Here is a 19,639-nt window from a genome sequence, read left to right as displayed (position 1 = left end):
TAGAATTTTAAAACTCAAAGGATTCTTTTTTAGCATCCAAACCATGTCCCACTATTGCCATTCTTTTTGTTTGAGCAGAATTAGCAATGAAAATAAGAACACTCATTTACTCTTCACTCTACTTTTTTTTTCCAAATCTCTGTTAGTATATACTTTAGAAGAGTTGAAGAAAAAGCTATTTTTAACACAAGCCTTGCTCCACAAGTTTATCTGTTCAGCTTTTCCAAGGCAGACAACGGTCTTCTGTATACTGGTAATTCTAATGTACGTATCAACGATGAAAATGACAAAAATGCAGCAATATATTGCAGCTGACACATCAAAATTAAACAGAGAGGCCCAAAACCAAGAGGTTAAAACCCCAAAACAACAGGGTTTTAGGGAACATAAAGTAACTGCTACCTCACAAGTCCTATACTTACTGTTCATTACTATTATGCTCCAGTGACTGCTCTTTTGATTTTTACTCCACTTTTCCTATTGTATTCAAGTGCTAGGTACCTACAGAAATTATATGTATTCTTACAATGTCAAAACCATTCTGTCAGTTTTGTTTGAACTACACAGCATTTCTCTTTCTTACCCTTTAAGGCCATCAGAATTATTCAGCCATGGCCAAAAAACCAAACAGGAAAAAATTCATGTCCAAAATTATGTTTTTTTCATCTTGATAATCATCACATCCTGCAACTCAGCACACTGTTATTGAGGCATGTACATTGGCAGCTTTTGCCTGCTGTACTGGTAATGCCTACCATGTTTAAAGGAAAGTGATCAGGTCCCTGGATACATTTTGATCAGCTCTGTAATGAGATTTTAAAAGCTTATTTTTAAACTGAAAGCATCTATTCACAGCCAAAAACCTAAGGACTTAAGTCTATTTTGGGACACTTAACCCTCATCAATCAAAAAAATGAGGACAGCTCTTCAAACATGGCAAGATTCTTCTAGCAAAGTAAAGTTATCCTATCACTTCCACTTCTCTTGCTCTTTACGCTTCAACAGCGTTTTTACTAAATTGATTGAAGACATATTCCCCGAAGGCTTCACAATGGACTTGTAGTTTACATCAGCTAGACATGAGAAGCAATACAGAAAAGTTTGCTTTGCTATATTCAAGATTAATTAAAAAAAATATTATAAAATGCTAAAATAAGGAAAGAAACAGACTTAAAAACTAAAGTTATCACCCTACTTTACACACAAATATAATAAGCCCTAACAAAGCAGCTCTGTCAGGCTAGTGACATCAGCTGTTATCAAAGCCACCTGGCAGTTCTTACTAAAGACTATTTTCAGCTGCTTTTTTAACTATTCAATCTGAAATTTTCCATGCCAATTGTCTGCTTCAGGTAGTTTTTTCCTCACCCACCCCTCACCACCTTTTAAAAAAAGGTCAGAGAATGGCTGGAACATTTTTCTACTGTGAAATGACCCCGGGGGAAAAAGCCCTTGTAAGCTCTTTTTTTGAAAAACTGTAACCACTTTCCTGCCCTGAATCAGTAACTTGAAATCAGGCTGGACAGTATTTTCATATGAGAGATACACTCTGCTCATTTTGTGAAAAATCTGACCTGATTTAGCCAAGCTCCAAGCTTCTAGAAATCAGAGTTTGTACATACTTTTTGGCAAGTTCTGCTAGAGCTTAACAACCAATCACCACACAGCCCATCCTCAGTGACCTTCTGTGTATCATCTCAATGTGCAAGGCAACTGAATTAAGTTTTTTCTAACCTCTGGTTATGAGTGAAAAGCCAAATTTTCACTCTAAGAGATGTCTGCATTTAACAGGCATTAGGTACAACATTGAACAAAAAGTGTCATCTTGCTTATTTCTGCAACCTCACCTATTCCGATACCCCTACCATAGTTGAAAACAGTGGCCTGTCGCTTCATACTGTTGGGTAACTGAGTAGGATTTAGGCTATACCAACGGAGCGTGTGGAGGGAAGATGGAGAAAACAGCTTGTAGTGGAGAGTAGAACTGAAAGCTTGAAAGAATTAACTGGGATTGACCAGACAAGGAAAGAAACTAAAATGAACACAAGAAGATGTGGTAGCGGATGAGAGAAAAATTAAGCCAAATGAGCAGTCCCAGGCAGAACAACTCAGAACTGGGGATCACCAGGACTGGATAGAGAGAGGGAGAGAATATACCTGACAGAGCTGGACTTCAGTGAATATATGTGTAAGGGAGCTGGCTCACAACAAAAAACTGAGAAAAGACCTACCACCAGTAATCAGAAACATAGACAAGAAAAATCAACAGAAGAAAGGGAGAGTGAGAAGAATTAGTAGGCAGGCAAAGGCTGACAGCAGAGAGACAACATACAGTCAGAGACAGTCTGGGACTAGTCAGGCCTAAATATTTGATTGAAAGACAGAATCAGTGCTGCACTGGTTACTGGCTTGAGGCAGGGACAAACTGGAAGTATAGGCAAAAAACCTAAAAAACGTGTGTGTCTTCAGAAGCTACTGAAAAACGTAAAATAAAATACCCTGAAAACTTATCATCCTCTGCAAATATCTCTAAACCCCCTACTTCCCCTCTCAGAAAAAACACCCTAATTTTCTCTACTACTGATAAAAATGCAGTATAACAACCCATAACTCTGTTACTTCCTTAATTCAAGCAACAGTAATGTTCATGTACTAGATTTAAAAGCTCCAGTCCTGCTAATTATCAACAGGACACCTATATCACAGAATATTAGTCTTCTCATTTTGCTATTTTTTGGCTGATTTTAACTAGAAAATTACATGTAGAAGCACGGTTACAAAATATTAAACAAATAGCAAGCTTGGAATTTTAATTCCTTGGACATCAGGAACTCCTCCATTTAAGTTTGTCTACTAGCATTAGTTCTGCCTTTTTTACTACATTATCCCAAACTATTTTTCCTACCTTATCTCATTCAATTATCAGGGTATTTGCTGGGAATAAATCCAAGTTGTATCTTGAAGGATGGCATCCTAAGACCCTGCTTTCAGTGTTATGGAATCTAAATGTTACATAGGAGAACAGGTTTTTAATCTGAGCTTTTGCCAAAGGATTCTTAACTGGCTGCATTAACTACATTTTTGTGTATTAATAGTAAATTGCAAGAACTTTCTAAGCTTTTATATTCATGAAAAATGGCACTTTAACTCCATTCCCTCTCTAGTACTTCCCTAACTGATGATTGCAATTGAATTGGATCCACTGTGCAATTTCAGAATGCTAAACAGCAATATACTAACAGAAGCCAAAATTATCAAATAAAGCAGAGATGCAAGCTTCTTCTCAGACCACTAGAAATAAAGATGACTGCATTCTCGGTTTTCACACATGAGCCAGAGAAAACCCCCTGCTTTTTATGTGACTCCAAGAAATGTGCATTATTGTTTAGAAGGTACTTTTTTCGTCCTCTGAAGGTACTTTATTTCACTGCTGTTTCTTATCAATTTATTTTAATGTCAAGAACAGTCACAATATATCCTAAAATAAAGCACTCTTTAAATGAAAGATTTAGAATTAACAACTTAGTTAGCAAAAATACTAACAAGATTTTAATTTTAGGCATTAAGAGAATCTACAGTGTAAAATAAATGGGCTGGTAATAGCTGTATTGGAGTATAACTTAGCAAAAATGCAAATTAGCAGAAATATGTAGTATTTCCTTATATCTTCAGTTCAAAAGTATTATTCATCAGAACACTTTAAAGACATTCCGAAGGCTAAGCATAAAGTTAAGAGATATTAAAGTTTGTTTTAAAAAGCTGAACCATGGCAACCTGCAGCTTAGGGTAAGTCTCTTGATTTTAAAAGTTTTGACTTATGATATCTGCTTCGCTCCCCAGGCTATGTTACCTATGCAGTTCTGAGGTCCATACCAGGCATCTTGACTCCAACACTGTTCACCATACAACATACCATTCAGAGAAGTCAATACACATCTCATGATCCTATGATTAAAACTAGCAATTTAGGCACAATTCTGCAATGTCCATGCAAAACTGAACTTCAGAAATTGATTCTGGCACAGACAAAGCAAGCTCTAGTCCTTGTTTCTTTACCATAGGTAATTTCTAACTTACCCCTCCAAGCTGTGGCTGAAAAATCCATTTAGATTTGACAGATTTCAAAGCTTCCAAGTTGCTCAAAAAAACCCCATAATACATTGTTTGCAGCTTTTACTAAATTGTATTCCAACACAGTGGCACATCAAGAGTTTCTAAAATAATTTTAGGGAACTGGTTTTTGTGCAACTGCCCTTACTATTCATGTATAGCTAAACAAAAATAGGATCCAGTACAGCCTGTCCCTCCACCTCCTCCTCCTATTATCTCCTTTAGAGAGGGGAAAACAACTCATCTTTATTTTCAAGGAGAGTAACACTTGCTATTCATGCACACCTCTGTACAGTGCTGATTACAAATCTTTGTCAAAACAAACAACAGCAAGCAGCTGCTTGACTGCTTTGCTGTATTTAGTCATACTAGCAACCTTTTTTTTTCTGGAAGGCAATGCAATGACCAAGATTGGTAAGAAATTCATTATCAGCAAGAATAGGCTCAAAGTAACTGGATGCTGCACACACTCAAGACCCATACATAGTTTCATGAGAAGTCTATAAATGCAGCAGCCCTCTTATACTCCCCATCTGCCACAGCTCGGTGCAGCCTGTATGCTATAAGGTTGCTCCCATAGAGACTTTCAACACTCCTAAATACATCAAGGAATGGTATTCTAGGGTCCTGTTTTCATCATCAAAGACAACAGCCAGAAAAGTAGTAATATCTCAAAATGCAAAACTAAAAATCTATAGAGCAGAAAATGCTTACCTGCTGAGCTAAGCAAAACACTGAAGTCTGTCCCTCTCTGTGATTCCCCACGTTCACTCTGTCCCTCCTTTTCTGTATCCTCATAGCGGCTCCAGTTGGAAAAAATCTTTCTTCTTGAGTAGCTTTTCAGTTCTTCCTTCTCTTCTTCTTCTTGTAATTCAGTGTCATCATCCTCCTCTACCTGTGACATAAATAGACAGTGAAGCCACTGCAGCTCAACAGCATTTTGTTCTGTATTTAAACAGTCATTCATACAACAACTTTAACCACAGAAAGACATATCAGTCTGGATCCCCGTCAAAATCTTAGATCAGGTGCTACCATCTTCCTGAACGGTATGTAATTCATCAATAGTATAATTAAAAGCACCTAGTGAAGCTTCAGTTCTTACAGGTGTCAAGCAGTGACACTGATGCAAGTTCCACTGGTTTCCCTCCTATTCTGGAAACCCATAATTAATCCTTCCTGAAACTGAGAGCAATGTGTAGGGAGCAGAACTAAGAATTTAATCACAATATCTCTGTCCATGTGTTGCAGTGATACAGATGATAACTGAAAGAACTTCTATTTATAGAGCAGAATAGAAAAAAGGTAACAAATACTGCAGAAAAACATTTGGAAAGGGTGATCTATGTAAGAATTTCCATTATAACCAACTACAGGGTCTTAACTCAAGTTAACATGGAATAATTAATCAAATTAATTGCCTTCATGGAAGCCATTTCTGGAAGTACACATGGAAAAACTAAATAGACTGCCGGCAGTCAATCTATTAGCCCAAACTCTTAAAAAACTCTAGGGTCAAAAGGAGAACTCATTGCAGAGTCCGCTCAAGATGCAAGCAAAATAGGCATTTGCCACAAGTACTCAACAGATGTGGAAAACTCTCCCCTCCCTTGAATCCTCTATATTAACAGAGCTCTCAACAGGCAAGAGGAGAACTGAGAGCAGCCAGAAAAGTTCTGTACAAGATACTTTCTGCAGAGGTCTAAAGCTCTGAAGAGGTGGAATAAAGGAATCAAGAAAGAAGAGATTCCCACTGTGTATGCTCCCAAACATTCCTGCTGACAGGTCCACTCTCTCTTCTCTCCGTTACTCCACCTCTCCTTTCACAAACCACAATGTGCTGCTGCCACAAGATTAATTTTTGCTGTCCCAACAATAAATAAATTCTTCATGACCAGGGCAGTGAAATTCAAGTTTATCTACACTACTGTAAATCTTAAAGCAATCTCGATTCACTATAAAATAATTTGAAAAGCAAGCTACCTTTTGGCAAGTCATTATATATCTATAAACCAAAACACCCTTACAGCTTACCATCAGACACTGGCTTTAAGGAGGACCTTGGCTTTGACAGTTTAAGCCAAATGTAATTCTGAAATACATGTGAAGAGCAATTACTTATGTTTAAAAAAAGCCCTCATGAGTGAAAATCTGCAACATCTTGTGCAGAATCTCTAGTGGTTACTGTGTTTCTAAAACTACATTAGAGGTTTTTTAAGCACACACTGTGGACTTACATATTGGTACAACATTGGACAACTTGGTAAAGACAACTGTACAAAGCACCAAATCAGGAACAAACCACCATCACTTCATTAACTTGTTTTATAATCAATAAGTTACTTTCATAGCTCAAGAAAGGACATAGAGCAATGCAATGTTTTAGATTGATTTTAGAAATCCATCTTGAAGAAGGCTTACCTACTCTGTAGAATATTTTGTAGTTACATTTTGGCTCAGGTAGACAAGGACAAACTGAGATTTTCACATTCCTTTAGCGTCCAATTACACAACAGAAAAACCTCTATCAGTGCCAAATAAATCCCTGTTGTACACCAAATACTATATTTATATGCAAGTACATCATCATAAAAAGAAGACTGACACAGACAAAAAAGTAGAAAGTAGCAGTTTGTGGACAGTGGAGCATTACTACTCCTTAGCTCTGAAAATATGTTAAAAATGACCAAAAGTAGCAGTGAAGCCTGTTTCATGGCTTTTATACAAATGCCCACTAAAAGGTAAAGCATCTTCAAACACAATTGTGAGAGTTTAGATTCTCCCATGTTTGGTATCTTCAAAATGACTGCCCAGCATATCATACAAGTAGCAAAATCAGAACTAGAATAATGACTTCCCAAGAGAAATAACCTACCAATCTTCATAAACAAGCTTCTTTCAGCACTGTTTGAGAGATCTGGTTAGGAGGAGCATGAAGGAATGGTAAAATCAAAGAGCTTAAAAACAGATTAAAAGCTGTCGGAATTATACAAGTATACTCCCAGTTGTCAAACAGCTGACAAGAAGGAAAATACTCTGTGCATTCTCACTGGTTCTGTGCAATTTTAGGTTAATTCTCTTTTCTTTCTATTCATCAGATAAATACACTAAAATGGTTGTTGTGGACAGTTGTTTGCGTGAGCACGGGGATGAAGTCATAACTCTATTACTGGGGACTGAACCAGAGACATAGTTTCCACAGAACAAAGGCCAGATCCACTTATATCAAGATAAGAATCAACTTATTTGTCTTCTGTTCTTCTCCTATAAATTGAATGATTTGCTATAATCAAGCAAACCTAGTGAAATTCAGTGCCCAAAATAACTTGGAGTTGATACAATTCACAAGTCAAAGCAAGAATAGAGCTACACAGAGAGATCCGTGTTGTACTTTGTTTTTAAGAAAGATCAGAATCACCTTAGGCAACTATGACATTACATATACTTACTTAACTATAGACCTGTTTAAAGGATTCACTCCTTTTGACTGTCAACATAAACAAAACAGGAGTATCACCTTCTTATTTTAACAAGCTTCCAGTAAACTAATATGGATTCAAATGTTTCCTCTTAAACTGGACTAAATTCTTTTTCACATTCTGTTATTAGCTATGTTATACAGCACACCTCAAGGAAATTTCATTTCTTAGAAGTAAAATCGTTAACTTGAACTTTGAGAAATAAACCACAAATTCTCAGTATGAACAGCAGTTGTGCAGCCTGGTTCTCCAAGTACTGTCCTGAGGTTTACTTTTGAAATGAGTAAATTTCAAGTACAAACCTGCTTACATTTCCAATAAATATTTAATGGAAAATTTTACATGATGCACTACCATGGTACAAGATAAAACTGCAAATAATCACATTTGAATATTCAACATTCAAACCACTTAAAGATTCACCATTAAAATTATCGAATACATAAAAAGAACTTTGATCAGTGAAGCTTCAGAAAATAATTTGCTTCTACCATCTCAAGAGACAGCTACCATCTAAAGTAACAACCTCAGAAATATGTAAACATAAATCTTCATTACTTTCCTCTTAGCTGCCTATTCAGCTAGACTATAGGCTGCTACCATTGTCATCATACCTTACTGAAAATGAGTCTTAATCAGTACAGAGCAAACATCTGTCCTATATGTAATGAAAGAAAATAACTTCCCTCCTGCCCCATCCTCAAACAACAAATTATACAAGCTGAAACAAATTCTAGAAGCCAACTCAAATATAACCTTTAAAACAGTATTACTCAAGTAAGGAGAAAAACTTATGACTTGAAACAGTATTGAACTACATCTACACGTTATTGCTCAGTGCTGTAAGGCACCATGATACCACAGGAGGTATAATATTTATCTGTTGTGCCTCTGTTTCAGATAGTATTACATGCATTACCTTTTGCACATTTCATTGAAATTTTGAAAGTGGGGAAAATATGCAAAAGCCCAGTTGAACAAAACCAGGAAACCTTCGGACTGTTTTGCCTATCAGAAGAACGAAAAAATATACACAATGTGCTGCCTAAACACTAAGTTCATCAGAGTCATTCAAACAACAGTGAAAGAGCCAAGCCCCCCAGCGGAGGACCTTGCATGATTTGGGGTCTTCTGTCAAGGAATGTATTTTCATCCTTTACCAGAGCCTATGACTCTGCTTTCCTTCTGAAGGAAAGCAAAATGCATAGCACACATGACCCCAATCTACAGTCTAACACAGCAAAAGGCTATTTTAGTACACCCTCCTTTATACACTAATTTTGCATACAGGGTTGGGGATGGTATGGTATTGAGGAAAAATAGGAAAGCAGGCTTTCTGTTTGACTTTTCTTACAGACAAGAACATGTTGATGCACACGGTTCAGGAATGAAGGTGTCAAAATGAAGTAAACATTGTTCTGAACAGGCAATTTCCCCTGGGGTCATCCTTCTGCACTTCCCTGGAACCCAGAGTGGTTTGGATCAAACCAAGGCTGAAGTACACAATGGATAAAGTGCAACAGTGACCTCTTACATCCTGCTTCAATTACTCAACCACTCTTTGCTGTAAGTGCAGTCAGTCCTAGCGTGTTAAGCACACGTGTGCAAACACTCAACAAGAATTGTTGAGCTCACAGCCCTTTAAAAAAAAAAAAAAAAAAGTGCATTAAAAGTCAGAGCTTCCATTAAGACTTTCTAAAACTGTATTTATTACCCTTAGGAAGCCACAGGAGTTAAGGCTTACAGCCCTCTTCCTATTCAGTTCTATTAACTCTGTAAGAAAAGTTTAAAACATTTAATCTCTGTCAGTATTTAGAATATTCTACAAAGACTGGGAGGAACATAGAAACAACGTATGTTCAGCTTGCCTTTCTTGGGCCAACTGGCCTTCCCCATCGTGTAGGTATCATGCATTATTAGATTTCCGTTCTATTTATTTTGTAGTATTTCTCCCAATTCTCTTCCCAGGAATGTCACTTTACAGAACATATGAAAACATAGTTTGAGCTTTTTTGTTCATCTGTTAGAAAGAGCATAGGTATTTCTCTCCTTCACCTTCTTCCCAAATTTATACAATAACTTTTTCATTTTATCTTTAGAAACTCTTCACAATTATATTGATCAAGTGCTACTTTTCCCCTTCATTACTGTAACTTCTGTATTACTGTTTCGAATGTTACACCTCTCAAAAACATATACATTTCCTTAATCTTTTCCATTCTTTATCAGGGACGCTTACCTACAATACCCCAGACATGTTACAAATTCACACAGAGTCCACAATAAACAGTTAGCCACTGCCATGCATGGACACTTGCATGTTCATGGACAGCGATAACCACTGTCTACTCCCCGCATTTGCTGCTCTCCTAACCAGCAACAGCACACACCAATTCCTTGAGTAAACTTCTGCCTTGATTCCTTCTTCCCTTCTTGGAAACTGCTGTAAGGCTGTAGCCAAGTGCGATGACATTCAGGCTTATCTGTCTCAATCCCAATTTCTCTTCTTATCAGGGGAAAAAGCTAGCAAGACAAAATGAAAATATTCTATGGGTTGAATCTGACCTAGGCTATCAGCTGCATCACAAACGGGCATATCTCTCTTCCTCATTTGTATTTAAAATAGTAGGTGTCTGTGCAGAGACAATTTCTCCTCTCCTCCTCATCCCAGTTAAGCAGCATCTGTTACAGTCAAATTCTCACAGATGGAACCCTACGACCCCAAGTCATAGGGTCAAAAAAACATATATAATTAAGCAACAAAGCAGTTCGTGATCTTTTTACACTTTAAATTGTTTCGCAGAATAGAAGTCTGTACACAGAGGCTTGCATGTGTGACAATAAGTAAGGTAGCTTGGCTGGTATTAACTGAGTGGTTCCTCTAGGCAGACATAAGTGGAAATGTGAACAGCAGCTACACTTTAATGACTTAAATTGCTCTTGGAAAGACATACCTGCTTTTAATTTCATGGTTCAAAGTTATTGCTGATGTAACCAAACAGGAGCAATGAGATTACACCAGGAATTATCTTAGCACAATATGAATACAACACAATCTCAAAAAGATTTCATTTTTTTCTAACAGTGCTCATTAAATGCACTGGTTTTTACCTTAAATCCAGAAAGATACAAGAGAATCCCCTGACAGCTTAATTTTCTCTATGACAATGATTGATAGGCTTATACCTTATGATAGTTATATATAGCATAATAATCCTCAAAAAAGTTGTTCTGATTTTCCACATTTACCTAATTACAACCCCTAGATATATGTCCCTCTTATCTGTCTTGTAAGTAATTAGAGATTAACATTAAATCTTAAGTTGGCAAAGGAATACATTATCTGATTTATTGCGGTGGAAATGTAATGGACGCTCTAAAATACAAACTGTATGGTGTATTAAAAACAGAATATATACTCAGAATTATAGCAAACAAAAGCAGCACTGCATTTTTAAATGTATTTCTTAGATTAATACTATTATTTTACAAAAGACAAAGTACTAGTGCAATTTTTTCAATACTGATGCAAGTTTGTGTTTAGAATCAAGATGCCTTTACCTACAAGAAATAATATGGAACGTTATCTTTATGAAGTTACCTAGACAGATGGCTGTAATTCAGTGACAGAATTTGAAATGCAATTCACAATGACAAAGACAAACAGGTATTTAGTTTTTAAAATAAAAAAATAAAAAAATACCAATAGTGAATTAACAAGGTAAACATGTCTGTCAGTATATTACATACATAGTCCACTATCTGGGAAGTGCCAATACATTGTTCTGTCTACCTAGGAATACTAATGATAAATATCTGTACAGAGGAAAAAGAGCAAGTTAAAACAATATAAAAAGGTCAGTATGAGGTAAGAGTGGAATACAATCCCCCAAACCATTCTTATTTAGTACTCTTAATCCAGATTTTAGAAAAGTAAATGAAAGATAAGATTTTTAAATTTCCCTGAAAAATAAGGTTTTCCTAATGCAGTGATACCATAAAATACCATAGCTTCTTCCAGAGACAGAAGAGAATATTTTGTAATAATACTCAGCAACACCTGCCAAAAACGGTGAGCTGTTAGCTTATCTATACTGAATTGTCTTCAACAGATATCATATTCACAAGTCTGACCACAATAACAGTGAAAAAGTAAATATAATAATCTTGCCCACCAAACTATTTTGCTTCAAAGTTCCTGCTTATTCTGTCTATGAGATGCAAATAATTGGAACTGATTAAAAACTTCAAATTAAGAGAGACTGTTTTCTCATTACTGTTTAACTGAAAAAAACACCTCTAAAAAAACATTCTCTGCACTCAGTAAAATTATAACATAATCAAGCGCCAAGAGGCTACAAGTCATTCTTCATCTTTCTCACAGATCATTATTAATATTTCCACAAGCTATAGCCATATTTTGTACGAATCTTAAGCCTCACTGAATTGGAACAACAGCTTCTATTAGGAGCTAAATCTCTCCCTTAGACTCACTGAGCCAGGAAAAAAAAAAAAAAAAAAACCCCACAGGCAAACAGCTTGGTTATTTTGTTTGTAACTACTGAGTTAAATGACAGACTATCTTCCCTTTCAAAGAACTAGAAAAGAATCCATAAAATCTGATGTTCACTTTCCACTGCTATCTCAGAAATACCTCTGGAACCTGCTAGCACATGATTAGCTGCATGGTCCTTCAAATGGGTGGCTTACAGGGGCAAGCAAAATGAACCAACCTCTACTACACATTGCTGAAGTTTTGTACTGCAGCATCTAAAGACCCAGTCTGAAAACTGTTGACTCATAGCTAAAATAAACTTAATAACCATACAATGTACGTTCACAGAAAGGAAGTCTCAAAAGCTCCATTCTCTAACATTAGAAGTAGACTTGGGAACTTGGTAAAGCCTGTCAGGCAAGTATTTATTTTGGAAACTGCCTATTTCAACACTTCACTCATGAGATACAGGATTTTCCAAATAACAAAGCCACCCACTAAAATTTAGCTCTACTCATTTAGATTAAAACTCCAAACTGAAGGATATTTGATGGGTTATGAGAATGGCATCATTATAAATGCAGCACTCATTCTGCACCATTTTGTGAAACTCAGCAGAGACTCAAGAAGCTGCATTAACTGTAGTAGTCCTTTTCCTCCCTTCCTCAAGGCTGAGCCATACTGTGAGCAAAAAGCCTGTAGAAAGTTTGTCCAGCTGCTGTCTATAGATAAAGAGACTTTTGATTTTCTAAACTTGCCAAGCCAATACACTTCCACCAACAAAAAAGCAACTGTATTTTTCCTTTAATTCAGCGGAAATGGTTATATGAAAGTTACTGGCAACTATGCAAACTTGTCAAGCAATTTATACAAAATTGTCACATGGACCTGCACAAAACCTGGCAGCTCTATTGCTTCCAAATTGACAGCAACTTAAAAAAGCCAAATGTTTTTCTTACAAAGGTTCAGTCAAAAATATGAGTGCAAACATAAAATAGGAGCCTCTGTCTTGACAGAAATAACAGGTTTCAAGAAAACCTTACAAAGTAAGTATGTTGCCACAAAGGTTATAGCATTTCCAGTTTGATTACTGATTGTTCCTATATATAGGCTGTATTTGCCAAAGTTAGGGGGTTTATATATTGCATACATATGGATCCACATATGTGAATGTTGTATGTCATATTCTAAAACCAAATTATACTTAGTATTTTGGATAGGTTAAGGAAAATTTCTACAGAAAGTTATTTGTTCTTACCAAATCTGCCGTTCCTAAATAGAAGTATCCTGAGCTGCATTAGAGACTGACCGTACCCAGAAATGGATTCAATTCTTATGTGTTAATGTCACAGTATTATAGACTAATCCAAGCCGAAAGGGATTGCAAGAGTCATCTTGTCTAGCCACCTACTCAAAAGAAGGTCAAAACTGAAATCAGACCAAGCAGTTTGGGGGTGTGTCCACTCAGGGCTTGAAAACCTCCAATACTGTACCTAATTCTTAGTGTTTCATTTTGTTGTTTTATTCTAGCACTTCTAAAATTGCAAAAGCAGTCAGTTGTATTAACAGCTTTAACAATAACTTTTAAAGAACACACATGAGCAGTTCTGTAACATCAAGAAATAGTTTATTGAGGGTATATATTTACATCAACAGCTCAGTAACAGACTTTTTAAAGGATATTGCTATTTTGCTAGTCTTCATGAGTCAATGAGTAAGACAGCCTCTCTCAATAAACATATCTGTTATAAACTGATATGTATTGAAAAGCTTTGTACTTCTGTAACCATGTCAATGGTGAAGTAAGAGTATGACAAATTATGTAAAAAGCTCACCCAAAGTAGCATCCATCTGCAGAACAGAGAAAAATTTGAGTCTTGATCCTAACTCACAAAGATTACTTCATAAACTTAAAGTCTGCTCAGAAGAGTAAAGTTTAGAGAACCTCAGTTCTACAGACAAGTCTAATGCTTATTTAACACCACTGACCCGCCCACGGTTTTAGAACAAAACCAACACAAATCCAGTAACTCTCTACCAAGATCAAAACCAACAAGTTGAAGAAGCTTCAGAGTTTCTCAATAGATCAATTTTTTACCACAAGGAAAAAAAAACAACCAACCAAAAAACATTTCGAAATATTTCAGCTGTGTTATATAAAGAATGAAAAGAGTTCTCCAGAACTTATGTTACATTTGAATAACAAATAACAAGATAACTCTTTCATACATTTAAATTCATAAATATTTGATAATATTTAGTACCAAGTTAAATTTGGGGGTTTTTAAATGCACCTATTTTGTAAAAAAAGAAAGGACATAATTATTTTCCTATGGATTTCAAAACATGAAAATAACCAGTGATATTCACCCACACTGTAATATTTTCAATTGGCACAGCATCAAAGAAGAAAAAATTATGAAAGATACCAAACAGAACAGTATTCTTTGAAATTGTACACCTAAACTGGCAGAAAAAATAATCAATAGTTTTCTTCCCTTTTCTACTGTTAACCTTCTGCAAGTTAAATTCCTTATATCAGTTCACAGCAGAATCAGACAAGCACAAATAATAGATAGGCTGGAAGCATGCCATGAAATATGGGATCTGGGAAGCAGGTCCTTCCTTCATATCTGGCAGCAGTTATCCGCTAGATTGGCTAAGGGTACTGGTAAGCCATATCCTTGGCTTTAACTTCCTGCAATGTTAAACTTGTTTTTCTAAAGCCAATTTTGTTTTGCAAATTCTCCATTACTATTCTTGTTCCACTTAATACATGTGGACACATGTTCTTTGTCAAATTCACGCATTTTTCAAAATAAAAATTTTTAAAAAAGATGCTTTGCCACAAATATTTATGTTGATTGGTAAAACTTTCAACATGAACTTTAGAACATTTGGGACTGGTTTTAGCCCCCTTTTTCAGTTACTGCTTTAAGACTGTCACTGAGACAGGTGTAATGCATCATTTCAGAGGTTCAGTATACAGGTATTGATGTTTGGTTCACAGCGGAAAATTCTGTCTTGAATTTGAATTAAAACACCCAACATCTGTCACTTTTTCAGATCAACTATTACATAACAACAGCATATTACAAACACAAAAATATTCACATAATGAAAATTAAATCTGTGAAAGGAGACATTCTACTAATTTGAAACCCTAAAAAGGTACTATACAAGAAATTCAAAAGGACAGCATTCTGCTTTCCTCCCCCCTTCACTATGCCTGCAACACTGTCAGTAGCATAGTCTTTAAGTTTCTCATCTTTCATTACTAATATACTGCTATTTCCTAATTATAATTTCACATTACTGAAAAACCTCACATCTCTACTACCCTTCTACCAACAAACTGGCAGATCCAGCTGTCATGCATTTTTTAAATTAAGTTGCATTATTACATTTATGGTGTGGCACGATGATGCAGTAAGACTGAAGTTACAAATAGCCTCATTTGACGATATTTTCAGAAAGGGGGGTCAAAAAGGGATAATTTGTAGGACCAATACACAGACACATAGTAAATCAAGGAACAATAAATTATAAAAAAGATACTGAGGATAAAAAGCAGATGCCTAACATGCAAACAAAATGTATAACTATAAAGCAGAATGCAAAACCACACATCAAGGAACAAGCAAGCAGGAGATATATATATATATATTGAATTACACTGATTAAAAAAAGAATCAAGTCACACTAGACAAAATAACCACATATTAGCGCAATGTTGCATCAAAAAGATACTATCCTCAACTCCCAGGGTTTTAAACAGCATTTCTGAGATCAACACTAAAATTAATTTCTTTCTTTAGATGGTAGAAAAACAGTAAAGACGCAAAGAGTACTAACTACCCACTTGATAAACAGACACAAACCCCCTTCTTTTTCCTTGTCTTTTCAATAATGTGAGAAATGTATGGGCTGGTCAGTGAGGAAGCCCAGTTTTTCTCCTTTCCATTTTCATAGAAGTCTGCAAACCACACAGTCAACATAGTGATGCAAGGAAAGGGGAAATGAGCAGAGAAGTAATTCATCAAGGATATGCTTCCAAACTTATAGGTAGCAATTTCTGCCTTATAATCAAGGCAGGATTTCCCTGACAGTACACCCAAGCAGTGAAAAAAAGCAGCCACTCACACCCTCCATTATCAACTTCCATTGTGCAAGTCAGCAGCCCCCTTCCTAGCACAAAGTCAGCAAAAAAGAGGAACTAATCAGCTGGAGTTCCCTCAGGCACCATGCAATGCGATGTCCCATAATGCAGCAAATTACTGCCAAACATCTGATTTATGGTGGGTTTGCCTCCAAGAGAGATAGGCTTGTGTTGAATCCACGTGCATTGTAATTCAAAATGTAGCTGTATGATGGATAATGCATCTCTATCATCCTCCTCCAAAACAAAAGGCAGCAACACACCACACTCCCCATTTTCAAGCTCTTTTAGTAGTATAGCTCAAAGATGGTAATGGTAGTAGTATAACTCCCAGAGCAGTACATACTCCAACTGCTATACTATAGTTTGAGAACTAATGATTAACATGTTTGGGGACTCTGTCCATATATCAAAGTAGCAACATAACAGATAAAAAAAGGTGTAGAGACATCATGCTGTCCTGACTCAGGTAAGTCAGAAGCAGAATTTTATACCACCAATGTGTGGCATGCACTTGGTCTCAAATCAGTCACCCACTGCAGGCAACAGAAATACAAGAATTTATCAAAAACCTCTAACAGCTACATCACCACTTGACAGAAGTGTAAAACTTTCACTAGCAAAAATAGTTCTGCTTGTCCTGAAATGACCTGAGAATAGATGGGCACTGGGGCATCAGAGAGAGGAGTGCCAAAACAAAACATCTCAAAGAGAGTGTAAATAAATACAAACCATGTTTATTCAGCTACTGCAGAACTACAGCATTTTATCCAGAAAGTGGAAATAAATTCAATTCCCTTCTCCGCACAAATGCATTTCAAGTTGTATCTCCCACATCCCATGTAAATACAGTGACTCTGCATAGTCTAAAACGGGTGATCTAGCTTGTTTTCTCAGCCAGACCTGTTCTACTTTGTACAGCAGCTGGACACTCCCAGCAGAACTCAAGAAGCTGGTGGCCTACGCGCCATGCAGATGCCCAACCACCACACACGCAAGAAAAAAAGAAACAAAAAACCCATAACACTTCACATCATTATTTCATTCCTGCTCTATCTTTATGACAATATCATGCTTTTACATAAAGTACAAAGAGACTGAAAGAAAGGGATTGAGGGCAATTCACTTCAAAAAGTATTTAAAGTCCAATGGCAGGTCACTTATCTGGAAAGTGAAAAAAAACTTGACTGCACTTTGTATTTGGAAACTGGGAAGAAAACAGACCACAGTTTGAACTTATTCCTTTTCTCCACATTCTCCAAATCCTTCACTTCATTATTCATTGCAGATTGAAACCTTTTCATCATGCACTCTCTGTATCTAAAACAGGCTCTGTATGTCCACTGACTGCCTTTTTACAAAAAAGCAACAGTACTAACAGCTCTGTAACCTTACGCACAAGCTGTTTCTAACGTAAACTGGCAGACACAAGGATATTTTGAGAAAGAGCTGAAAATAATACATTACTTCATTAAGAGACATTTTTTTCTGCATCATAAACAGCATTTTCAGTGGCTAACAAGGATACAATAAGGCAAGAAAATAAACAATTATTATTGATAAGCTCATCAATCTGCTTTGCTGTCTCACTGAAAATAATTAAACCACTTTTCATTATACTTTCTCCTTCAGGGTTTCACGTACTTTAGATAAAATTTTTCCCCCTTCCAATTATTCAACAGAAAACAAGAATTTGTAAAAGTCACTTAATTGCAATTCTTGGCAGCCAGCTTAGACAAGTCAGTGTAGGTATTTGCAAATCCTTTTGCTTTTATGCTTTATTTTTCTCCAGACTACACCCAATGAAATGCAAAGACAAAAAAATCCTTCATTTTTAATATTTAGTGCATTGCACTTCATGATTTTTCAACAGTATTAATAAGATTAAATAGTATTACCAAATGTTAAATCTATTCCATCGTTACAGTGATAAACATGACAGAGTAGGTTAAAAATTATTTCTTCAAAAGTATTAATGGGAATGAGGTCACATACATATGTTTGTATGTTCACAGTCTTCTCATATTGGCATATTTACCTATTGATGAACCTGTAGTGAGCCTCCAGTGATTTTTAAGCATTGCCTGTCATTAACAGAAACAATTTACTTCCTTATTGCTCACCTAGACATCATAGCTCTTCCAGTACAAGTTCAAGTTTCTATTATAAACTGTTTTTTCAACCTGAGGGAAAAAGGAAAAAGCTAATGCTTTTTTTTCTTCTTCTTCTTTTAAGTAAGGAAGGAAGAGCCTCAAGAGAGTTTTTTTCATGAAAAGAAAAAAAATACCCCTGCAAAGAGTAATCCTCTTCACTAGTTTGCTCTATTGGTGACCTTTAGAGAGATCTACCAAAGCTAAGGAGAAGCTTAATTAGCAGAAAGGGCAACTGAGAGAACAGGTAGCATGAAGAAAAAAGCTTTCAGTCTTTATTGTACAGGATGAGAATTTTTGAAAGAGGGATGAAATCCTAAGACTGCTTCATAAATGTTGGATACTGGAATTCATCACTTTGGGTTAGCTAAAGATAGAATTAGCTAAGAGACACATCCTATTCAGAAACCCATTTTGCATAAGAGGAATGATGCTCCAGTTAAAGGGAAAAACATCTCATGAAGCACACAAGAAAGAGACCTGTTCTTGAAGTTTTTACATAAAATTGCTCCAGCACTTGCAAAGTATGGTTCTAGAAGCTGTCTTACTAACTTCAATAGCAAAAAACATTTCTCTCCCCTTGAATTTTAAAATGTTTTCTGGGGAATTCAAACAGATTAGTCATGTGACTATGACCTAGTATGAACTATAGTCCTCTACAATATGTAACTTGTAGATAAAGAGTGTAACCAAAGTTTCCTCCCCAAAAAGCATCATTGCAGTCGCAGAAAAACAACCTGAAATAACAGAAGAAAAAAAGTCTAGATCCTGACAAGTTCTTATGTTCAAAACTATTTACAGCTAAAGAAAAAAAACATGACTGCTATCTAGACAGAACATCTGTAAAAAGCCTATCATTAAACAAGGCTCAAATAATTCTATATAAACAGATGTAAACTTATCAAGTGCTCATGAAAAATTCCACTGTGTATTGTATCTCCATGTTTATTTTGTGACTATGAGCCTCTTGAGAGGCTCAAGAAGCAGTAGTGTTGTTTCATTTTTAAATAGCCTTTATAAAATTGTTTTATAACTACATCAGGGTGGTAGAGTACCATGGATGTTTTCAAATATCTGTCTTTGCATTCACTCACACCCCCCCCCTTTATTTGTATATCAAATTTGAATGCAACTTACTGCAGACATTTTAGAGATCACCGCTCAAAACTCAGAAACCCCTTCCTCATTCATCTCCAACTTTTTTGGGGGGGGGGGGGGGGGGGGGGCGTTCTCATAAATATTTTCA

The 19,639-nt window shown here is 36.2% G+C and overlaps 1 protein-coding gene across 1 annotated transcript in view; it reads right to left on the bottom strand.

The window, feature by feature from the left end:
• Positions 1-19,639, bottom strand: part of AVEN (apoptosis, caspase activation inhibitor) — a 102,340-nt gene that overhangs the window by 74,557 nt on the left and 8,144 nt on the right. The window contains 1 exon segment of the mRNA XM_010574211.1: positions 4,825-5,005. Coding sequence (XP_010572513.1) covers positions 4,825-5,005 — 181 coding nt within the window.

Source organism: Haliaeetus leucocephalus, unplaced genomic scaffold, assembly GCF_000737465.1.
Source record: "Haliaeetus leucocephalus isolate CR32 unplaced genomic scaffold, Haliaeetus_leucocephalus-4.0 Scaffold417, whole genome shotgun sequence".
Classification (NCBI taxonomy): domain Eukaryota; kingdom Metazoa; phylum Chordata; class Aves; order Accipitriformes; family Accipitridae; genus Haliaeetus; species Haliaeetus leucocephalus.
This window is presented reverse-complemented; position numbering and strand designations above follow the sequence as displayed.